The 21,587-nt window shown below is 38.5% G+C and overlaps 1 protein-coding gene across 33 annotated transcripts in view; it reads right to left on the reverse strand.

Moving 5' to 3' along the window:
- The window catches only part of PARD3 (par-3 family cell polarity regulator), a 678,698-nt gene that overhangs the window by 282,977 nt on the left and 374,134 nt on the right, over positions 1 to 21,587 (reverse strand). For 32 of the 33 annotated variants that reach the window (XR_002892687.3, XM_055087799.1, XM_055087804.1 and 29 more), the window contains 4 exons: positions 20,001 to 20,084; positions 7,171 to 7,296; positions 5,640 to 6,019; positions 1,207 to 1,346 (listed from right to left, as the gene is read on the reverse strand). Coding sequence is in view for 32 of the 33 variants with exons in the window: in XM_055087799.1 (XP_054943774.1) it covers positions 1,207 to 1,346; positions 5,640 to 6,019; positions 7,171 to 7,296; positions 20,001 to 20,084 (730 nt within the window). In the remaining variant the exon portion in view is untranslated. The remainder of the gene's footprint in view (positions 1 to 1,206; positions 1,347 to 5,639; positions 6,020 to 7,170; positions 7,297 to 20,000; positions 20,085 to 21,587) is intronic. The other variant, XM_028495577.2, reaches the window with a different exon arrangement.

Raw genomic sequence — 21,587 nt, forward strand, 5'->3', positions numbered from 1 at the left:
ATTTGTACTTAAACCTTCCCTTTTACTGGGCCTCTATCACTCTCCCTTTAAAACATGGTGTCATGCAAACAAGACAAAGAGGAAAGAGGAAGATTAAAGGAATCTAGGCCCAAAATGTAGACACAGGAAAAAATCTGGAAGCTAATCCTTTGCTCTGTTACTTTTCAAGAAATCTTTAGAATAAGAGCTGGAGCTGGGGAGTTCAAAACTACAAGAAACTACAAGTTAAGAAAAAAGGATAATGTGATAAAAATTTACTTTAACATTAGTACTTGTTTTTTTTTTCTTAATTTAAGTATAGTTGATTTACAATGTTGTGTAAATTTCTGCTGTACAGCCAAATAATTCAGTTATACATACACATACATTCTTTGTTTAAATATTCTTTTCCATTATGGTTTACCATGGGATACTTAATATAGTTCTCTGTGCTGTACAGGAGGACCTTGTTGTTTATCCATTCAATATATTTAACATTAGTACTTAAATGCTAGTTAATAATTATGAAACACAGTGCCTGCCACTAAAAATACAGACTATGTTTTCTAAAGAAAACACTAGAAAAACCACTAACAAGGTATCCTCTTTCTCCATCTTTCTCCCCTTTATTTCTACATGCACAACATTCACACAAACTTCATACATAAGAAATTATGTATCTTTATGTATGTCAAAGATAGCTTCAAAGACCAATGAACGGAATGAAACCCATGAGGTACAGAAAGGAAATTTTGAAAAACTATTTCTTTTTTTTCCTGACATTTGATTTTTATGTCTCAATTCATTCTCCACGCTGACATTTCCAAATTTCCTTGTTCTTCTCATCAAGACACACTGTTTTGATTTACTTCATTTGTCTCTGCTCTGATTCCAGAGGAGATAACATTTCTACACTGCCAGACATAAATTTAAAGTCATCCAGAAATATAACCTAACAGACACTGTACTTACATAATGACAAATGTTATGTTATCTCATAAACCAAATGTCCAAGTAACTAAAAATTTATGAGTAAACTAAATGAAAAGACATTTCTCATCAAATATCACGGAGAAATGTAAAAGTGAAGCGGAAATACAATGTTTTAGGATGCATACTTCTGCTAAGATATATAATTTAATTTCATATTTTATGAAAATGTTAAAAAGACTCTGACCCTTGAAAATGGAACTTTTCAAGAATTATGGAACATCCGAAGCCACTCACCTCTATGAGTCTATCTCCCGCCTTCAGTCGGCCATCCTGGATGGCAGCCCCTCGTGGGAGGATGTTTTTCACATAAATTGGAGCTGAGCCACCTATTGTCACATCCCGGGAAGTGATGCTGAATCCCAAACCTTCTGTACCTGAATATATAACAGAAGAAAAAAGAGGTAAACAAAATGAGATATCTTAAATTTCACAAGTATATAATACATGAAGGATTTGTTATTATTCTCTACCTCAACTTGACATTTTGTAACTTTCACAGTGACCTACACATTTAATACTTTAAAAGTTGTAAGATTTTTCAACATAGACTAAATTATGGAAGGTTTAAATGGTATATATATCAAAATTCATTAGTCTCAGAAAAAACGGGAACCTAGTCAGACAGATGAAAATAATACACAAATATGCCTGCTGAATGTTTTTAAATTTGTCTAAATATTTGATTATGAAAATAAACAATTTCTCTACACACAAAAAAAACACAAAAAACCTTCTGTTAAAACCCATAGTATCTCAAGTATCAAGTATTACTGTGCAATAATGGTATCCACATTTGAAGGGTAAGCAGTGAAGAAAAGGAAGAGAACAAGTCCAGGGAGATGGAAAAGAACTAGTGAAATGAGAAATGTTTCTAGATACAGATAAAAGAACCTCCCCAAACTGACAGGATGAACCATATTATCTTTGCCTAGTTCTCTTCTAGTTCACCTAAATCCTACCATTTATATTTCAAAAAAAAAAAAAAAAAAAAAAAAAAGGCAAATTACCCATCTGAGATCAGAGATCATAGCTACCAAATCTGAGGATCACCATATGATGTTTAAAGGTACTGAAACCAATGAGGCATTTATACTTTACTGTGCTAGTGTACAATTTCAATTCCAGGCTCTTTGGCAGCTTTCTCGACAGGCACCCTTATAAGCTCAATACAGTGAAAAGGGTTATGTCACTGAACCCAACATGCAGTGAGCCAGAATGAGCCAAGAAAAAATGTGAAGATAATGATAAATTTCTAATGAATCAACAGGATTTTTATAAGGCTTCCAATAATGATTCACTTCTACCAGAGCTTTTAAAAATGATTTCATTTCCAATTAAAATGATCTGAGGACAAATACTTGCTCAACAAAGGAAGAATAAAGAGATATGTAAAGGTGAAAAATCTACAGAAGAATTCAGAAATTTGATGCAGCACTCGCTAAAAAACTATAAGTCAGGGTATGAATCTCTAAGTAAACAAATATGGGCAAATAAACATGAATAAAAATGTGGCTTAAAGAAGAAACAAAGTAGAAATGATGAAAACACAGTACATGTAACAAAAATCTACTGTAAATATTCTCAAATTCAAACAAAACATTCATTTACTTCAAGTCTGAAATCACTTTAATGTGCCTGGGCTGTTAATTTCTTAAGTCTTCTGTGAAGACTTGAACGGCATATTGTCTATATGAAATTTTCCTAATTATTCTGCTGGGACTTTTCCATATGTTTCTGTGCTTTCATGAAACTCTCATGACTTGCAATAACATTTATTAAGAAAGAATTCTAAATTATTCTCCTTTTGCAATATTAATTTCTATGAACTACAAAGACTGATTGTTATATGAACCAAAACACTATTAAAATATCCGCAATAACCCCTAAATCTGTACGCCAAAAGTTCAGGCAATGACCTTTCAAAGAAAGATAAAGAGATATCAATTTTCATTTAGCAAAGCCAACAAAACATTTTGCACTGATTGAAATAGATCACTGACCTTCTCCTCTGACTTTATTAAAAAGCTAATTTCTACAAAAGAGCAGGGTATTTGAGAATGCCAAAATGACAATAAATATTAAGAAATCATAATTACGGAAGCAGGTACATAGGGGCTCTTCTATTTCGACATGTTATATGACATAGTTCCAAAATTATGCCAAAGAATCATCATAACAAAGGCTTTCTTAGTCCTTAGCTTTGACCTCACTTTATGAAGAGCTTCTGTCATTCAAATCGCGTCAGTTCTCTTTGAACTGAATTTAAAGTTTAACACTGACAAACCCTACATTTTTGATGTACTTCATTAGAAAATGTTAAAGGTAACAATAATAACTGGTAAAAACATTGCCTGTTAACTACACTGAAAACTTGTTCAACCTCATACAATCATTAAAACATCTATATTTAGTACTAATCAAAGACAATGAGCATTCTTTGTCACTTTTATTTATAGTGAACATTATTTTTTTATATTTGTAAGTCCTGGCAGAATGCACAGGCAGTTTCCACCTTTTGCCATACGTTCTCATAGTTAATAAATTAAAATCAGGCCAGATCTATGACGCTCTGTATCAGTTATATAACTCAAGGTCAGAAAAATGTTTAAAAGGAAACTATTATTTCTATTTTTATGTTGATTGAGCATAATCTTTCTAAATTAACTTCTGTAACATGTAATCATATATTTTTAAATGCTACCAAAATAAAACTATTGATTTCTGTATTCAAGAGTGATTCTTTTAACGGCAAATAAAATTTCACTTCATTTAAAAAGTTCATATTATATCATAAGGTGTTAACATATAATAATTGTATGGAAAAAACTGTAATTAAACAATGAATATGCCTATATCAGAGTAAAAAGGCAAAGATATTTATGAACTAAAATCTTTATGACAATGGAAAATAGTCTTCCTTTTTTGAAAGATCCCAAGCAGAATTTTATGTTTTATACAACTCTCTTTGTGCTTCTTGATATGCTTTTGCTTAAAAACCAGGTCCTTTCATTTGAGTATAGAAAAAGGAAGAAAGAGAATCTGATATTCCTCTCACTTATGCATTAACAGGGCTAAAAGGGGTTTAAGCTGATGTGATTATTTGTAAGGGGTTTCAAAAGTGGAGTGAGGTTGTCAATTCCTGATCAGGTCAACCAAGTATTTGGAGCTTAAAAAGCCAGTAGGGGCTTCCCTGGTGGCGCAGTGGTTGCGAGTCCGCCTGCCGATGCAGGGGACACGGGTTCGTGCCCCGGTCTGGGAAGATCCCACAGGCCGCGGAGCGGCTGGGCCCGTGAGCCATGGCCGCTGAGCCTGAGCGTGCGGAGCCTGTGCTCGGCAACGGGAGAGGCCACAACAATGAGAGGCCCGCGTACCGCAAAAAAAAAAAAAAAAAAAAAAAAAGCAGGGGACGCAGGTTCGTGCCCCGGTCTGGGAAGATCCCACATGCCGCGGAGCGGCTGGGCCCGTGAGCCATGGCCGCTGAGCCTGAGCGTGCGGAGCCTGTGCTCGGCAACGGGAGAGGCCACAACAATGAGAGGCCCGCGTACCGCAAAAAAAAAAAAAAAAAAAAAAAAAAAAAAAAGCCAGTAACCAGAAAGAAGGCATTTGTGGTTCACATAAACTTCAATGAAAGAATATGATTTAGAAAGGAAATAGGAATCTCAGAGTTTACAGAGTTGTAAACTCTACCCCGAATGGAAAGGAGAACGGTCTCAATGTCAGGACACGGGAAAGGTTCCAGTAAGGATCTGCTGCTGGTGGCCCCGTGACTTGAGGAAATCGCTCAGCCTCTCTTGGGTTCATTTGCAACTAACTGTAGGAGTTGGTTGAGCTCATAAAAGGAGAAATATTCTTTATAATGACACCAATTTGAAGGACATGATTTAAAAATATATAAAAATGCTCAGCTAAAAGGGATGATTAATGGCAAAAGTGTATCTCAGTGCCTGGAGGGGACGGTGACTGGGAACGAGAAAGTCAAGCCAGGAGCCTGATCGGAGTCGGCAGGGAGGCCAGCACAGAAATGAACACCTCCTGTACACAAGGATGCGCTGTCTAAGGGCGGGGGATCCTTAGATAAACACACTGACGTAAGGCATAGGTAATAAAGTATTATTAGCAAGGCCCATTCCGATTCCCCTTGTCACCTTGAGGAAGGGAAGAATGCGATATTCTGGAAGAGCAGGAGACAAGGGGCCAGTGGCCTTGCTTCTCAGCATTGCACCTGGAACCAACAACAGCTTCAAAGGAGTCAATCCCTTCCCGTCACCAAAGGACGGGCTGAACGGGAGGAAGGACTTCTAACGTCCTCTAGGGGGGCTGTATGTGGACATCAAGTGGGACACTCAAAGCAGTCAGAGCCTCCCTGTTGCTTTGGGTTTGATGGTAACATCCTGAAACCCATTTCCTTCGTTGTCAAAAATGTTACGGCAGTCGTAGCTGCTACTCTTTTCATAGAAACGTAACGTTTAAGGCCTATCCTGTGATCTTCTACGTGTTAATTTTTATACAGCAAAGTGAATCTGAAAAGCATAAAAAAATATACAACTGTAAATGCTTTTTTAAAAAGATGTATCAGTTCTTAATAATGAGATAAGACTTAGGATGCTTGGGGTTAGTTGGTTGATTTTGAAAATAAATTCCGTGAAAAACAGGAAGACAGGTCATACCTTTCTTAAGCTGGATGTTAAGCTTCTTGCCTACTTTTTTGGTGTTGTAACCACTGCTGGGACTGAACACGTGGTGTACGGCTGGGCCCGGAGCCGCGGGCGGCTTTCCCGAGGGCTGTGCGCTCTGAGGTAGGAGTCGGGGGTGAGGGTCCGCGTGCTCGGGCAGGGCGTTCGGCCGGGGCACCCTCGGCAGAGCCTGCGGCCCTGCACTGTTCACACTCCTGTGATCCACATGCTGGCTGTCGGGGCTGAAGCGGCTCGGATAGTAATTGTTCCTCTCGCTTTGGGACAGTTGTTCGTACTGCTCTTTATTTGCTGCGGGAACCACATGGAACCAGATGATGGATGTCCGCATGGCTTGGCGAAACATATGTTGTGCTCTGCGTTTGAGAAAGAATGGAAAGTTAGCAAATGAAGACTGGCAGACTCGAAGATGTTATGAGCTTAATTAAGTATACTCATTAAGCAACAAGGACGGACAGACTTTGTTGAAACTGAAAACAAACTTCTCATAACCCATTAATCAATCGGGTTTGCAAGCTCTGATAGCAGCAGGGCTGTGTCTCCAAATACAAATTTCTCATTCTCTAGATAAATATGACAAAGTTATGTACAACTACAGGCAAAATACCAGTATTTTGGTATGCCCTCCACAAAATACCCTCCACTGTAAATCATTCACTCATACTGTAGTTTTAAGCACAACAGGTATTATCATTTCAATATTAAGAGAAATTAAATATAACCTTCTCTCTACAACATTATCCAATACGACTTTTAAAAATCATAAAGTATTTCCTTACAAGGAGACCAGTCGAGTTTTTAAAGAAATATATTTATAAGTATACTTAGAAAACTTTAGAAAGTGATTATCCATTATTTATCATAAAAATTAATCCAAGTTTGTGCACGCATAAATCTCAGGAATGCCAATGCAGCTTCAATAACTCAAAATGTTAAGAGCTGTTGGTCACAGTGCTATTCCAAGACCAGCCCAAGAAGCTACTCCATCTTATCTGGATCCCTAGTCAGGTCTTTAACCAAGTCCTTATGATTTCTGCTCATTTTTGCCTTGTTTTATAGGAACTGGACAATTTTTATCTTTCTAATAGAGTAAGGGCTTGAGTCAGGATAAGGAAAATCTGAGTGGACACTGCAGGTCCAAGGAGCTTTGTCTTCCTATTTGTCACATTATATGTGACAAAGCTGGACGTGTGAGTTAAAAGTATAATAAAAACTAGCAACCTGATGAATTTTCCAAAAGGCGAGGAAGTGGCCAAACCGTAAAGCCTAAATTGGGCCCATAATATTTTAAGAAGTGCTGCGTCAGTCAGAGGGCATTTGGAAACAGTCTAATGATAGTGATTACCTGGAGTTTGATGAAATTTTTTAAAGCTAGATAATGGCAGAAAATACTCCTCTCCAGCATGAAGGCAGAGACCACAGACATATGGTCTGAGGTACCCCAATCGCCCGCACTCTGTCACGCCTGATGCAGGAAAAGAGCAGCAATGAGGCAGCACACACTTACTGTTCAAATCTTCTATTTCGAAGGTCGCCATCATTAATCCTGACAATGCAATCATTCTCATGAAAAAGGTTTTCTTGTTCAGCTTTACCACCTTTCTCCAATCGTTTTACTAATAACCCCAGGGTTCTGGAACATTAAGAATGCAAATCATTACACATGTAATATTTCCACCGTGCATAGTGCCCTACTGCTTTAATGGCGGGATTATACTTACAAAGACTGCCTAATAAAGGGGTGCATTAAATTGCTATCCAGACATTTAAAAATAACACCAACACAGAAATCACAACAGTATAAATGGTGTATAGAAAGGGATCCTTTCAATAAGTATGAGCAATCGTTTCTGGCGTGTCAGTGTTATGCTTCTGAAACAAATCGTACACTTCTCTCTATGCTTAAAAATGCTCCCGGCAGAGCTGGCCTGACGGCTCATGGCCGTGGCCGCGGGCAGCATGGATGAGCATGGACTGTAAACAGCTCTGGCAGTTTTCTGTTTTAAGCTAGCTGGTACAGTGCTGATGGCAGCCCCACCTTTCCATGAAAGGAAAGGTACCAAGGAGAGGCTAACCTGTACACGAGATGGAAAATTGGGAAGATTCCCAAAATAGAAGAGTTTCCATTCTTGGCATCTGAATTTGGTAATGCCTCATGTTCTGAATTTCAAAACTTCTTAGGTCTCCCAAAAGTAAGTAAGATGTTGCGATTATTCCCATCGGAAGAAAATAGAAAGCCAGCGACAAGTTCCAATCATGCCAGTCACCATTCACCCCTCCATGTGTACTCAAATTTCAAGTCAAAAGAAAAGCCCAAATGAACTTTTAGAGACCAAGATGGAGAAAAAAATAAAATTATTACAAATGTACTTGGTCTAGAGCACTAACTCCTTGACTGACAGGACGGACATTCTTTATACCCTGGGACAAATAACAAACACTATATATGAACACAGCTTGACATGAAATAGAAATCTCCACCTAGTTCTCTGATGCTCTGACTTAATTGGCGGTTAGCATGTAATCTGTATTATGAGCATGTTAAAATTTTTATGAACTTATTTTTGGCTTGTCCCAAGCTTGCATTTTCTTTCATAATCCTAGTATTTAAAACAAACAAAAAAATGCCCATACAGAAGCTAGCATTTAGGGGACTTCCCTGGCTGTCCAGCGGTTAAGACTCTGTGCTTCCAATGCAGAAGGTTCGGGTTCAACCCCTGGTCAGGGAACTAAGATCCCACACGCCGCACAATACGGCCAAAAAGTTTTTTTAAAAAAAGAAACCAGCATTTAGAATCCTGAATAAATTAAAGTTGAAGACACCATCATTTCCAATCGCCTATCTGTATTTTCCAATGGAGTACAATTTGCAGTACCCTGTATATGCTTTCCAGTAGAAAGATACTCCAATAGATAGCGTCCTTCTTCTTTTAAACCTTTGCAGTCGTTGTTGTTGATCTCGCTCCCCTGCTACTGTTACCTGTACACACACCTTATCTCTACTGTTGCACTGTCAGCTCCTGGAAGGCGGGGAAGGTGGGACTCAGCAATACACGCTCCAGCACTCAGCTCGTAGTAAGGTCTTGACAAATGACAACTGAATGAATGGTTGCTTGAGTTTAGCTGAAGCAAACAAGTCTCCTATTTCTAATAAGCTTTTTGCAAAATAGAATAAGTGAAATAAAATCCAGATTCGGATCCTTTTTTTCACGACAGTGTCACTTATACCAAATATAGGACTGAGCTGAAATGAATTGAATTAAAGCAAAGGTCCTTTTTTTTTGCTTGTTATTTTGCAGTTTAACCCTCTTTCTTTCATAAACGTTTACTGAGTCACTGCTTAACTTCATTCTAATCTTTATTATTAAACATAATAAAGAGGCATGGTGTTTTACTATGGTTAAGCATACCTACCTACAAGAGTAAGAGGAGATAATATTTAAATTGCCTTTTGTCATGTTACTATTTGGGGATTAGCACCTACTAGTGTTAAGAGTCTAAGAAGCTTGGTGACTAATGAAAAAAATATGACGTAGGTCATTTTTAGTTGCTTGCCACCGTATATTGGAACTATTGATAAATAAATATAAAAATTCTCTCAGCTCAAAGATAAGAAAAAGTACACTGACACAGCAGCATGAGCAACTTAACTGTCTGAGCTCCTACTTGGCAGGAAGTGATCTCTTTTTTTTTGTTTGTTTTTTTTTGCGGTACGCGGGCCTCTCACTGCTGTGGCCTCTCCCGTTGCGGAGCGCAGGCTCCGGACGCGCAGGCTCAGCGGCCATGGCTCACGGGCCCAGCCGCTCCGCGGCACGTGGGATCCTCCCGGACCGGGGCACGAACCCGCGTCCCCTGCATCGGCAGGCGGACTCTCAACCACTGCGCCACCAGGGAAGCCCGGAAGTGATCTCTTAATGTGCCACACCAATAATTAAGTGACTGCTAAAATGTCACCAAGCCCACAATCTATCTCCCCAAGCTTCCCTACTGTTTGTTTGTCTCTATGGGCGACTGAACGAAGTGTTCTATCAAAAGCATCCCATCATTAAGATATACCTATGACTCTGTTGAATGGGACAAAATAATTAGAGAAATCAAATTAAATCACAGTTGTTGGTAATAATGGAACCAGAAGAAGACACTGGGCCACTTCGCCATCCACGCAGCCATGTGAGAGCACGGGGGAAGGCAAAGATGACTTGGCCACCCGTGGGCAGTCTTAACAGAGCCACAGCTTGGTACCACACCTGTTGCTAAAAGCTGCCTGTGCAGACCAACAGGGCTTCTTTCAAGTTCATGTATTCAGCCCCTGAGTAAAAATATGCCCTAACAAGAGTCACTCCAGTTAATTAATTAGTTTTTAATTGGTGAGATCGTGAGTGATTTCTCAATATGGTTACAACATTTCTGTGATCTAAAGTGACTGAAAATTATTATGCCTTTAGGTATTCTGAAATATTTTGTGTATTCCAAAATAGTCCACAGAATATTTTTAGAGAAATAGAGAGAGAGAGACTATGTTTAATGGAAATTACTTAGCAGGTAACTAGTACCAGTCACTTGTTCAAATTTATAAATGTATCTCCAATAGAACCTTTCAGTACCTATGACAATTTAAATAATATAACTTGGAAATCTGTAATTTAATTCTATAAGTGGCATTAATATTTTTCAGATGAATAGGTCTATAGATTTATATTCATCTAGGTAATCATTTTCCTTTTCTTAAATCTACTTTTTTTTTCCCATGGGAATCATTCTACAATAATAATCCACAGTACCTAGGGGTAGGACGGGAATAAAACACAGACCTACTAGAGCACGGCCTTGAGGATATGGGGAGGGGGAAGGGTAAGCTGTGACGAACTGAGAGAGTGGCATGGACATATATACACTACCAAACGTAAAATAGTTAGCTGGTGGGAAGCAGCCGCATAGCACAGGGAGATCAGCTTGGTGCTTTGTGACCACCTAGAGGGGTGGGATAGGGAGGGTGGGAGGGAGGGAGACGCAAGAGGGAAGAGATGTGGGAACATATGTATATGTATAACTGATTCACTTTGTTATAAAGCAGAAACTAACACACCATTGTAAAGCAATTATACTCCAATAAAGATGTTAAAAAAAAATAATAATAATAATCCACAGTAAAAAGGCCTGACATGCTTCATTCACTGAAGGACTTGTCTTTCTATACAAGCCCTCATGTATGGCCAAATGCATGAGTAATCCTAACATGCAGTAAAAATGTTACAAATCATAAACAAATATGCTATTGCATTTACATGAAATATTGCAGACGTTTGTTTGTTTATTTATTTATTTATTTATTTATTTTTGCGGTACGCGGGCCTCCCACTGCTGTGGGCTCTCCCGTGGCGGAGCACAGGCTCTGGACGCACAGGCTCAGCAGCCATGGCTCACGGGCCCAGCCGCTCCGCGGCACGTGGGATCCTCCCGGACCGGGGCACGAACCCGTGTCCCCTGCATCGGCAGGCGGACTCTCAACCACTGCGCCTCCAGGGAAGCCCCAGACGTTTATTAAATGAGGTTTTAGAATCCAACATTGTAAAAGTCGTTGCAAAAACCTCCGAATCCTCTCTCTCAGCACTAGAGGCTCGGGAGCTGATGGAGGTGGGCTGGGGGGCAGGCAGAGGGGCAGAAGGGGAAGAATGTCACCCTGACGGACGCAGCAAGTGATCAGGGAAGCAACGGGACAGACTGAGTTAAGGAGAACTTAGTAGCCTGCTGATTTCTAAGTACTTGACCACACTATTAGAACCACTCTCTCCAGAAGAATGGGTTCATTTCAAAGGAAAATGGTACAATCTGCAAAATTATCTCATTTGCTTCACTAGGTGAAAGTGATTACAAAAGGAATGGGCATGAACTATCAAAAAAACTTTACAGGAAAATTGAACTGATAACATAACAGCCAGACTGAGAATGAAGAGGGCCCTCTGAAGGGAAATCAACGAACGGGAAGTAATCACAGAGACTTTCACCTTCCTGAAAAATGTGTGTGTGCCAGCAGTTACATCTCCACACCCGCCACCGCCCCGGGAAAGGCGACTCGCATAGCACAAGTAGAAACAAATTTGAGGGATCTATTTTGCAAATTCAACCAGCAACTAGAATTCCTTCTAAAGGAATAAAGAAATGAGTACCGATGGTGTTGGGGTTCCCATAACACTCTTATTAGAGAAAATAATTGAAGGTCGTAAAGGTCAGAGCATTTTGGCATGTCGCTCTACTGGAGCAGACAATGGATTTTCTTCTTGGCAGTTAGTACCAGAATTCCTTACTAGGGCAGCCACTTTCCATCAGAAGAAGAAACCACTTTGCAAAAAATAGAAGAGAGGGGAGCAGGAGAAGAGGAGTTGGGGGAGGGGTGGAAGCTCTGCTTGTGGGGCACAGTCCAGGGGCAGAAGCACCAGCCTGGCCGTGCTGGCTGGCACAGGAAGACGAGCAGGTATATTATTAACACAGCAGGGAGGGCGGCTCTGTGAAGCCATGGCTACAGGGCTCAGGGGTACAGCGGACAGACCTCTTCACCTCCTGCATGAATCTAATGTAAACCCGACTTGGCAAGATGCTTTCTGAACGAGTGGATTTCTTCTGGTAAATCGGAAACAGCCCCAAATCTACTCCTCTTGCCTGGTCCTTCTACCTTTTCAAAAATTTAAGGAAAAAAATACTATGTCTACTATGAACAAATCCCACTTCTGAATAATTTTCCTAAAAGAAAAAATAGGTAAATACACACGTTTCTTTGAAGTCTTTCATCATGGCTTTTGTACAATGTTTCTTAACCCCCAAAGCGGGCAAAGAAGAAGAATATAGCCCCAGAGAGCAAGCCATTGAAAGGCGGCATCTCTGTACATGATTTTGGATGCATAATTAGAAACTTAACTGCTTAGATTATATTAAGGATTGCACCACTACATTTTTACAAGGTTCATTAGCCTAATTATACACTTAATTAAAACGAACTCAGTCACACATGTTAACATTTTCAATTCTAAGTATAAATTACAGCCAATGATAAAACTGAAAATAAGTAACAAATGTTTTATTGACATCTAAATTGGCTGAGCAAGTCTGAGTTTTGCTTTGATAATGTAAACTCCCACAACTGCCACCCAGCTGTATGGAAATGATCATAATTCATCTTAATAAAATCTGACATAGTATAAACACCACAAATACAGTGAAGGCAGACAAGGCCTGGGCAGAATGGGCTCGCATCAGCAAGACCCTCTCACCTCACTGAGTACTAAACAGGGGGCTGGCAATGACCTATATTCGACCCCTCAGAACCACAGCCAGAAGGCCAACTTCATATAACATCTTGATTTTTTGTTTTTTAATCTTTAGTGGATGAGATAAAGTAGACCCCCAAATGGTAAAGTAAAAGTAGAGAATTCCTTTAGATGAGGGCAGAAATGATAGGCATCGTACTACTACATTTAAAGAAGCAAGATTTATCTAAATGTAAAATACAACTTTCCTCTCTAAAACAAATGCATTTAGCATGTCCCTTTATTAGACCAAAGCAAGTCTGCAACTGAGAAGGCACAACCTAAGACTTACAGACAAAAGGCTACAGATTCGGTAAAGTTAAATTGTGTTTCTTGGAAAATACTTAAATTACAATCAAGTACACAGAGTTCAAGAGCATATTTATTCTTTTAAAAATGAATAGTCAACTTTACAACTCTACAGTGAACTGAAATGCAGTATACAAGCCTTGGATAAATCTCTTCTTAACACCTGAGTTGTTTCCATGAAATTCAAATTGGCTGTAATTCTTTATTAACAAATACACCCAACTAACTAAATAAGTGTGTACTGGGATTCTCAAATTTATGATATAAGAGTAAATTCTCATCTCACGTTCATGATAGAAGAGATCGTTTTCCACTGTTACAAAGACTCATCAGCACTTGCCTAGACAACCAGAACTCGCAGCACTTGGAGGAAATTTTAACGGCACATCACAGGAACATAAGTGGAAGGTGAAATAGCATTCTTCTTAGCTGTCACTGCCAAGTACCTCACTAAAAGTATTTTACATGTATTTTATAAGTACATGTATTTTCATATTTTAACCAGACAAAGTCAGAGGAGTGTCCCAGCCCTCAGATGTGAAGACCGAGGCTAAGTGAAGCTAACTTGCCCAGACCACACTTACTAAAAAGACAGAGCCAGATTCTGTCCCAGGCATCTCTGGCCTCAAGACATGGGTGATTCCTAACAACCCCTCTGCCAATAACATGAAGACTCAGCATGCGGTCCAGGCGGTCACTGCCTGCCGCAAAGAGGGAAGACAGCACAGCTAACTGGAAATTCTGGAAAAAGATGAACTGTCTGTTTTTGATGTGTTATAGAGCAAAAGATAATAAAATAAAGGTTAGATGAGCTAAGAGTTATAACTAACATTATTTATAACCCATGTAAATAGTAATCAGAGTAGCCAAGTTCACAGGTTTTCACTGAATAATTAAGCAGAGGAGTTTAGACCTTCCAAAGATGTTTGCTAACTACTCTTGTATACAGAATAGTTAAAAACTTTATAAACACTTCAGTTTTTATTTGAGAGGAAAATTATTCAATATGTGCATCTACAATACAGAAAACAAAGATTTATATTTCACTCCTTTTCTATATTAATCTGATCACAGGAATTATATTTTCCAACAGGGTCACTTTTATTTCAACTCCAAAACCTAAACGTTTAAAATATTCTTTTAGGGATGTGACTTTTTTTAGCTTTACGTGGCAGAATTTATAGATAGTAATACAAGTAAGAAAATAAGTCCAGGAAAAAAGTCATGAAAAGAAACAACATGGCACTCAAAAGGCTTGGTATTGACCCTTCACCTGATACTCTATCAAACCGAAGATAAGTGGCTGAAAAAAATCGTCTGGGATACAAATCAAAATTAATCAGACAAATCAAACGATGGCACATCTGTAAAAAGAAAGTTGAGAGCAATTAATAAGTAAGGCATTTGGCAGCACTGAGGCAGCAGCTGAAAGCTTAAAACACGCAGACCCACCCCCACACACACACACTCCTTCTTACCAAGGACTGCTTTCCTAATTAAAGACTTCAGATTTTTCCTCAGGTCTCATGGTTGACAATCAGATATCGGAAAGAAGAAATCTGTGAGTGCCTGTTACTAATTGGAGGATGTTAAAAGCGGTTGATTTTTTTCTATTTCCCTTCCTCCTGGGAATTTGCTAGAATTAGTAGGGTGCAATGATGGGAAATAATATACAGTTACAATAAAGAGGCTTTCTCATCAACCAAGTAGGTGGAAATAAAATTCTGGACTCTGGCCCCCAAAACAATATGAATAGGAAACGGAGAAGAAGGAATTTGAGATATGAAAAATAATAGAATGTAAACTCCATGATGGCAGGCGTTTTTTATTTGTCTGCTTCTCTAGAGCAGGGCTGGCAAATTACGGGCCATGAGCCGAAATTCGACCTGCCACGTGTTTTTGCAAATGAAGCTTTTTTGGAATACAGCCAGGCTTGTTGGGTTATCCACGTCTATGGCTGCTTTCACGCTACAGTGACAGAATTGAATACTTGCAACAGAAACTCGGTGGCCCACGGTGCCCCAAATGTTAACTATCTGACCCTTTACAGAGAGTTTGCCTAGAACCAAGAATGGTGCCTAGGAGATACCAGATCTTTAAAAACAAACAGGCAACGACAACAACAACAAAACACTTGCTTAATCAAACAAACAAACATACAATTACTATTTGCATAAGAAAAAGCACAGTGAAAGCAAATTCCAAGGGCCACAGGGCTAAGAATAAAGAATGTATGTAAATGGGAAAAGGCCCATTACAGAAAAGGCACGGAGAAGCAGACTGCACTTTATTAAGAATAATATGCTTTAGCCATACGTGTTTCCAGAGGGGAAAAGATTAAGAATATCCACTATAAGTTAGACTGGGAGTCCAAGTAGAGGAATAATAGTTATTTTTTAAAATAATACGATGATATTTCTCGAAAACCTTCAACAATTTCTCTATTATTTACTGAATGAAGTCTCAGAGGCCATTCATAAAGTGCTTTCTAACCATCTCTCCAGTGTTATCTTCCAATACGCTCAGTTTCAAATCATTGACTCATTATTTCTTAGCAAATCACACAAATTTGTATGGAGCATCTTCCCTTCATACGTTCTCTTCCTAGAAAGACTATCTTTCCTGAACATCACCAGCATAAGTCCTATATTTCCTTTAAAGAACAGATCAAGTTCTACTGCTTCATAACATCCAATAGTCAATAGCCCTACTTCCTCTAAACCCTACGGCACATGTGCGCTGAGTTCTTTAGACACATAGTACAGATCTTTTTATATACATATTTCTCAATTAGACCTTAAGTCCCTTAAAACTAAATACAAAACCTTATTTCATAAGCCCAGCCCCATTTCAGAAGATACTTTTATATTTTGCTTTCTAAATACTTAACATTACAACATAATCGTATTCCTAAGTAATTAGAAAGGCTCGGAAAACTCATTAACATCAAGGCAGGATACATTCTTATTGTTCTGTTTCTAATACAGCAATGCAGAGCTAATAGGGACCATCACAGTAAGCTTCACTGAGCAATACCGCTGGGCTAGGTCCTAGAAATATAAAACGATATAACATGAAACATGGTTTTTCTGCCAAAGGAAATGACAATTACTTGGCATAGCCTTCCTGAAAACAGTAGCACTTGTGATTTAAATAAGGAGGTTATGTTTGACATTTAAATCAGGAGGAAATGAAATTACATGTGTGAAGTGAAAATTAATTTCAAGGTAACAAAACTGTGAATAAAGAGTTCTGGGTGGGGATCAGTTAACTTTATATTTTTGAATAAAATACAAGATGATGACTAGAGAAAAACAGAGCATCAAGGGGAGACAGCACGGGGACTTCCCTAGCAGTCCAGTGGTTAAGACTTCGCCTTCCAATGCAGGGGGTGTGGGTTCGATCCCTGGTCGGGGAGCTAAGATCCCACATGCCTCTCAGCCAAAAACTTAAAAAAAAAAAAAAAGGAAAAAAAAAAAGGAAAAAAAAAAGCCAGAAGCAATATTGTAACATATTTAACAAAGACTTTAAAAATGGTCCATATCAAAAAAGAAAAAACTTAAAAAAAAGAGGGGGGAGGGGGGAGACAGCACAGTCTCTCCCATGCATTTATTTTGTCCCCGTTTCTACCATCCAAGACAGTGGCTGTGGGAACGGCAGCCACAAGCCAACGGTCACTAATGTTCCCAATCAGGGAACAACATTCAACCTACTCTAGAAAATAGCCTTTTAAAATTGGTCCAGCAGGATTTTTATTCAAAAAAACTTCATTATACCTCAGGCCATAATAATACCTAAGTAGCTTTAAAAATTTCTCTAACATTGACTTCACACTCTTCCAATTTTCCTGAATTATATTTGATACTCGAGATGTTCGGCATTGAGTTTCCTATCTTTATGATGTTTAATTCCCATTCTGCACTGTTCCTTGAGAATTTTTGACTTAGAAATTGAAATCAGAAAGCAATACTGACATGCATGTGTCACTTTTAGGAAAATAAGTATTCAGTAAGTGTTATGCAATTAGTTACATCTCCCAAACTGAGAGGGCCCAAGTATGATTGGAATTTTGTACAAAGAAAGTTATTCTTGGAAATTTCAACTTACATCCCATGAATATGTATTCTTGTATTCCCACTGGATAATATGTGCAATTTCTTCACGAGTCCTGATTAATTTCTTCCTTTCTGCTATACTGCATTGCTTAATTTGCCCTTGCAGCCACCATTGAGCTGATGTATCTCCCTTTATAAGCTGTCATCACAATTAAAATCATCTTCTACAACAAGCCAACTTCAGTTACTTAATTCAGACAATCCCTCCTCTATCAGCTCACAGAACACCTATGATACAGGGATGTCGGCATTTATCACATAATTATAATAGTGTGAGTTCTTGGCTATCACTCCATCTTGACTGCAAACCCCTGGAGAGAGACTGTGTCCTGTTCATCCTTGTTTCCCAGAACCTAACACAGGAACCATCACACGGTAAATGCTTGGGGAGGTTTCTGACTGACTGAGAAGAAACCACGTGTCAGCATTTCTGAGAACAAGTGAGATGGGTGTCTCTGGCTCCTGAAGACTGGCGTCTATGATCCTTCAGCAGCCCTCCTGCTGTTCTCCGCATTGTCAGCCTCACTCTGAAGAACCATGACTGTCAAGGTGATGAGGAAGTTCAAAGATGCATCACAGGTGTTGGGGGGAAAGAATTCTGTTCTGTTTCCCAGTATGAAAACTAGTAATGCCAAAAAAGGATTTATAAAGAATCTCATTTTCTTAATCTCTTTGTCCCTTGTATAGGGAAGCTGTACAGGATATTCTTCGTTAAGTTGCCACATCAACAGGGATTAAAAATGACTCAGCTATAAAACACCTTCTAGTTCTGTAAAGGGATCCTTGTCTCCTTGAATGTGTTCTGTACATCGAAACCAAACGCCATGGTAACCAGTAACTGTGGTCGATTTTGTGAAATGCCTTCCACTGAATTAATCTGCGGTAGATTTCTTTTTCTATCTTATACTTCTTTTGCTTTAGGCTTTTTAACCTATTTTATCCTAATATCCTTTCACACTGAGGTAGGAAATGTGTAATAAATGCCAGAAAATAACATGTTTGTAATTGAAATACTGGTTTAAAGCTGGTACATACACAATTAAATCTCATTTGTGATGAGTTATATTCCACAAGCAGTTAAAGGCACACTAATATTCGGAGGCTATCATCCATGCATTTTACCCTCTTCTCATATTTTTCTACTCATGAAATAAATGGAAAAAGGGTTTAACTTCTGAGATCACTTAAAATTATAATTTTTAAAGGAGATAAAGGCAAGGGCCATTTTGAAAACAACTAAGCTTATTTAACTGAAAGTCCTTTGAAGACATTTCAATGCTTCTCCAGAGTTTTAAAAAAAAAAAGAAGGAAGAAAGTGAAAGCAGTCATAACTCTGTGAATGTAACACCCCCCCACCCCCAATTCAAGGTGAATTTCACATCTTGTTAGATATAACGCTCACATTCAAGCCTCGTACTCCAGCAGAGTTCTACATAAATCACAGTGTCGGCTTCCAGACCTTCCATAAAGCGTGTGCTTTACCAAAGACATGAAATCTGGACTCGATACTGTCAGGAACATATACCAGGAAGGCAGTACAACTGTTCAAATACTTATTTTGAACAATTAAGTAGATAACTCAATCACATGCTTGTAACTGATGCTTCCTCCATCTCTCACAATATATTGGACGCTTGGAATTCCTTGACAAGGGTTGAAACTATGTTCCTGTCCTTGGTCACTGACCTAAGGTGACTTTCCAGTTCCCCCTTTTCTTCTCCCAGTGTAAAAGAAGTTAAGAAATAGATAAAATGATAACAATAAAAGAAAGAAGTTCAAACTAAGAAGCCAAATAGTTTATAAATATGTTTCATCGGGTAATAATTAGATGGGTAAATAAGAGAGGATGGAAGTAAACTTCAAAGGCTAATGCCCGCCCCCTCCTCCTTGGGGAAGGAGGCAGCATTTCACTTGTGGATGATGCAGGCTCATCAAACATTTGATTAGTTGCAAATTCAGTTCATAGTATTTGAATACATATAAAAGCAAACATACACTAATTCTTTCACAAAAAGAAAGCAGCAGGATAAAAGAAACTCATATAACATTTGATGTTTTTAAGGTTCTATGTTCTATGTTCTATGAAGTAATGAAGTCATACTAACAAATAGTACAAAATTTTGATACTTGAGTGGGCAGATTGAAGAGGAGACACAAGTCACACAGCAGAAAAAAAAATCTATAGTTTGTCTAACTTAAAAAAAATTTCAAACATAATCATAAAAATCATATAAAATTTAAGAACTAAATAAACATAAAAGCAAATTTTAAATGAATCATTTTCTATGTTATCTAGGTAATTTTTATGGGATACATTTTTTCCAGAAAATTGCTTTAAGCTCTCCCTTACCTTTGCACATTCAGCTGGAGTTCTGGCTCTAAAGGCTATCATCAATTTGCATGGATGTGATGAACAATAAAGTTATTAGGGTAATTTAAATGCCCGATTTCTTCACCAGCCTAAGTGCTTTCTGTGATTATAATGCAGTGGCCCCCAAATGAAAAGCCTTCTAGTAAGCATATGCTAAGTCAACACCACTCTACATCTGAGCATAAATGAAGATAAAACACTCCACATTATGATTCAATTAAAAACCTGCAAGATACGTTACCTGCCGCCTCGAGCACTGAAAGGTACTACATGGATTCCCAGAGGCCCTCCATCGTTGGGGACTTGTACGAGCTTTACCATATCGCTGTGAGACAATATGATGAATGAGGGAGCATGAACATGGACCATCACAAACCGAAACTGAAACCAAACCAAACACAAAACCACAACGACACAGGCGCACAATAAACAACAAAGGAGGACAAAACGAAAACTCCCACCAGGCACACACGCATATGCATACACATTCTGGAACAGAAGCATGGTGATGAGGGCACATTCAACTCTACATACCTGCACACGAGTCTGATGGCATGGTGGGGGGAGGGGGGAGCAATCATCAGAGATGACTACATTAAAAATGACACAGCACCGTGGCTTCCGGACCACACTCTTCTGTGTAGTCCAAGTATACATTTTGTGATCAAACCTCTAGACTTCCACTGGAAGTTTCCCATCCTAATATCTATCCAAGGACTACGAAGATGAATGGGATAAAGATGCTTCAGCTGCACAGCACTTTATAATTTACAAAGTGCTCCTACACATGTCACATCATTGATCCCCTCCCGCAAAAGTCCAATAAGGTCAAAGCTTTGCCCCGGGAGGTGGCAATCCAGATGGGATACAGCCACCCTTACTTCCCAACTCAGAGCTCCACGGAAGGTCGCCATCCTACGTGCTGTAAGCTCACTGCATATGCAGGCAATGCAACCCCACGGGATACCCGTAAAAAAATCAAATGATTGTCCCAAGGGTGTTTGTAATTGAACTCTAAAGTCTTTAAGCTATTTATATGAAGTGACATGAAGTTACTTCTACCACGTAACTACAGTACTTTAATATTAATATCAAAAGCCCAAGTTTAATGCAATTGGTATAATCTGGAGAATGTAAATTTTCTACACCATTTCAATGAGATTCCACTTTCTTTGTAGGTATTTCTGTGGGTGTGAGTACTGCACAGAAACCGAAGCAGTCCTGATCTAACAATCAATATTTGGAAATACTATTTCAATTATATATCTAGTTTTAAGCAATCTGGACAACCATAAGTGATTACCAGTGGACTTGACCAAGATCACAATATAGTTTTTATGCAATGGAAAATGCCAATGCTACAACTGTATTTCTAAGTATATAGATTCAATCACATACACTAATTAGGACAAACTTGAAATTTTGTCATATTGCCAACATATTTACTAAATTAATACTGTTTAAATGGATATTTAATTTTTTTCTATTTTCATAGAATTTCCTAAAATCCTATTTGAGATACCGTTAACACCATTTGAACATGTATTTAATGACTGGTTTGTCAACTAAGATGGTTTGCCAACTAGTATGGTAATTTTAATACATTTATTTTATTTTATATTCTTTCTTCAAAGAACCGTGACAGTGCAAGTGTTTCTTAAGTGTGTAAATACTTAGAGAGTGCTGGTTGCTGAATATCCAAACATAATCTGATTCGAAGCCTGTTTAATCTCACTGAGAAAGTTCTTACAGCCCTTCCTTGGAAGACCAAGAAAAGACAAAATTACGAGTTTAATTATTAATATCTGGACCCCAACTTTTACCCAAA

Source organism: Physeter macrocephalus, chromosome 11 (genome assembly GCF_002837175.3).
Source record: "Physeter macrocephalus isolate SW-GA chromosome 11, ASM283717v5, whole genome shotgun sequence".
Taxonomy (NCBI): Eukaryota; Metazoa; Chordata; class Mammalia; order Artiodactyla; family Physeteridae; genus Physeter; species Physeter macrocephalus.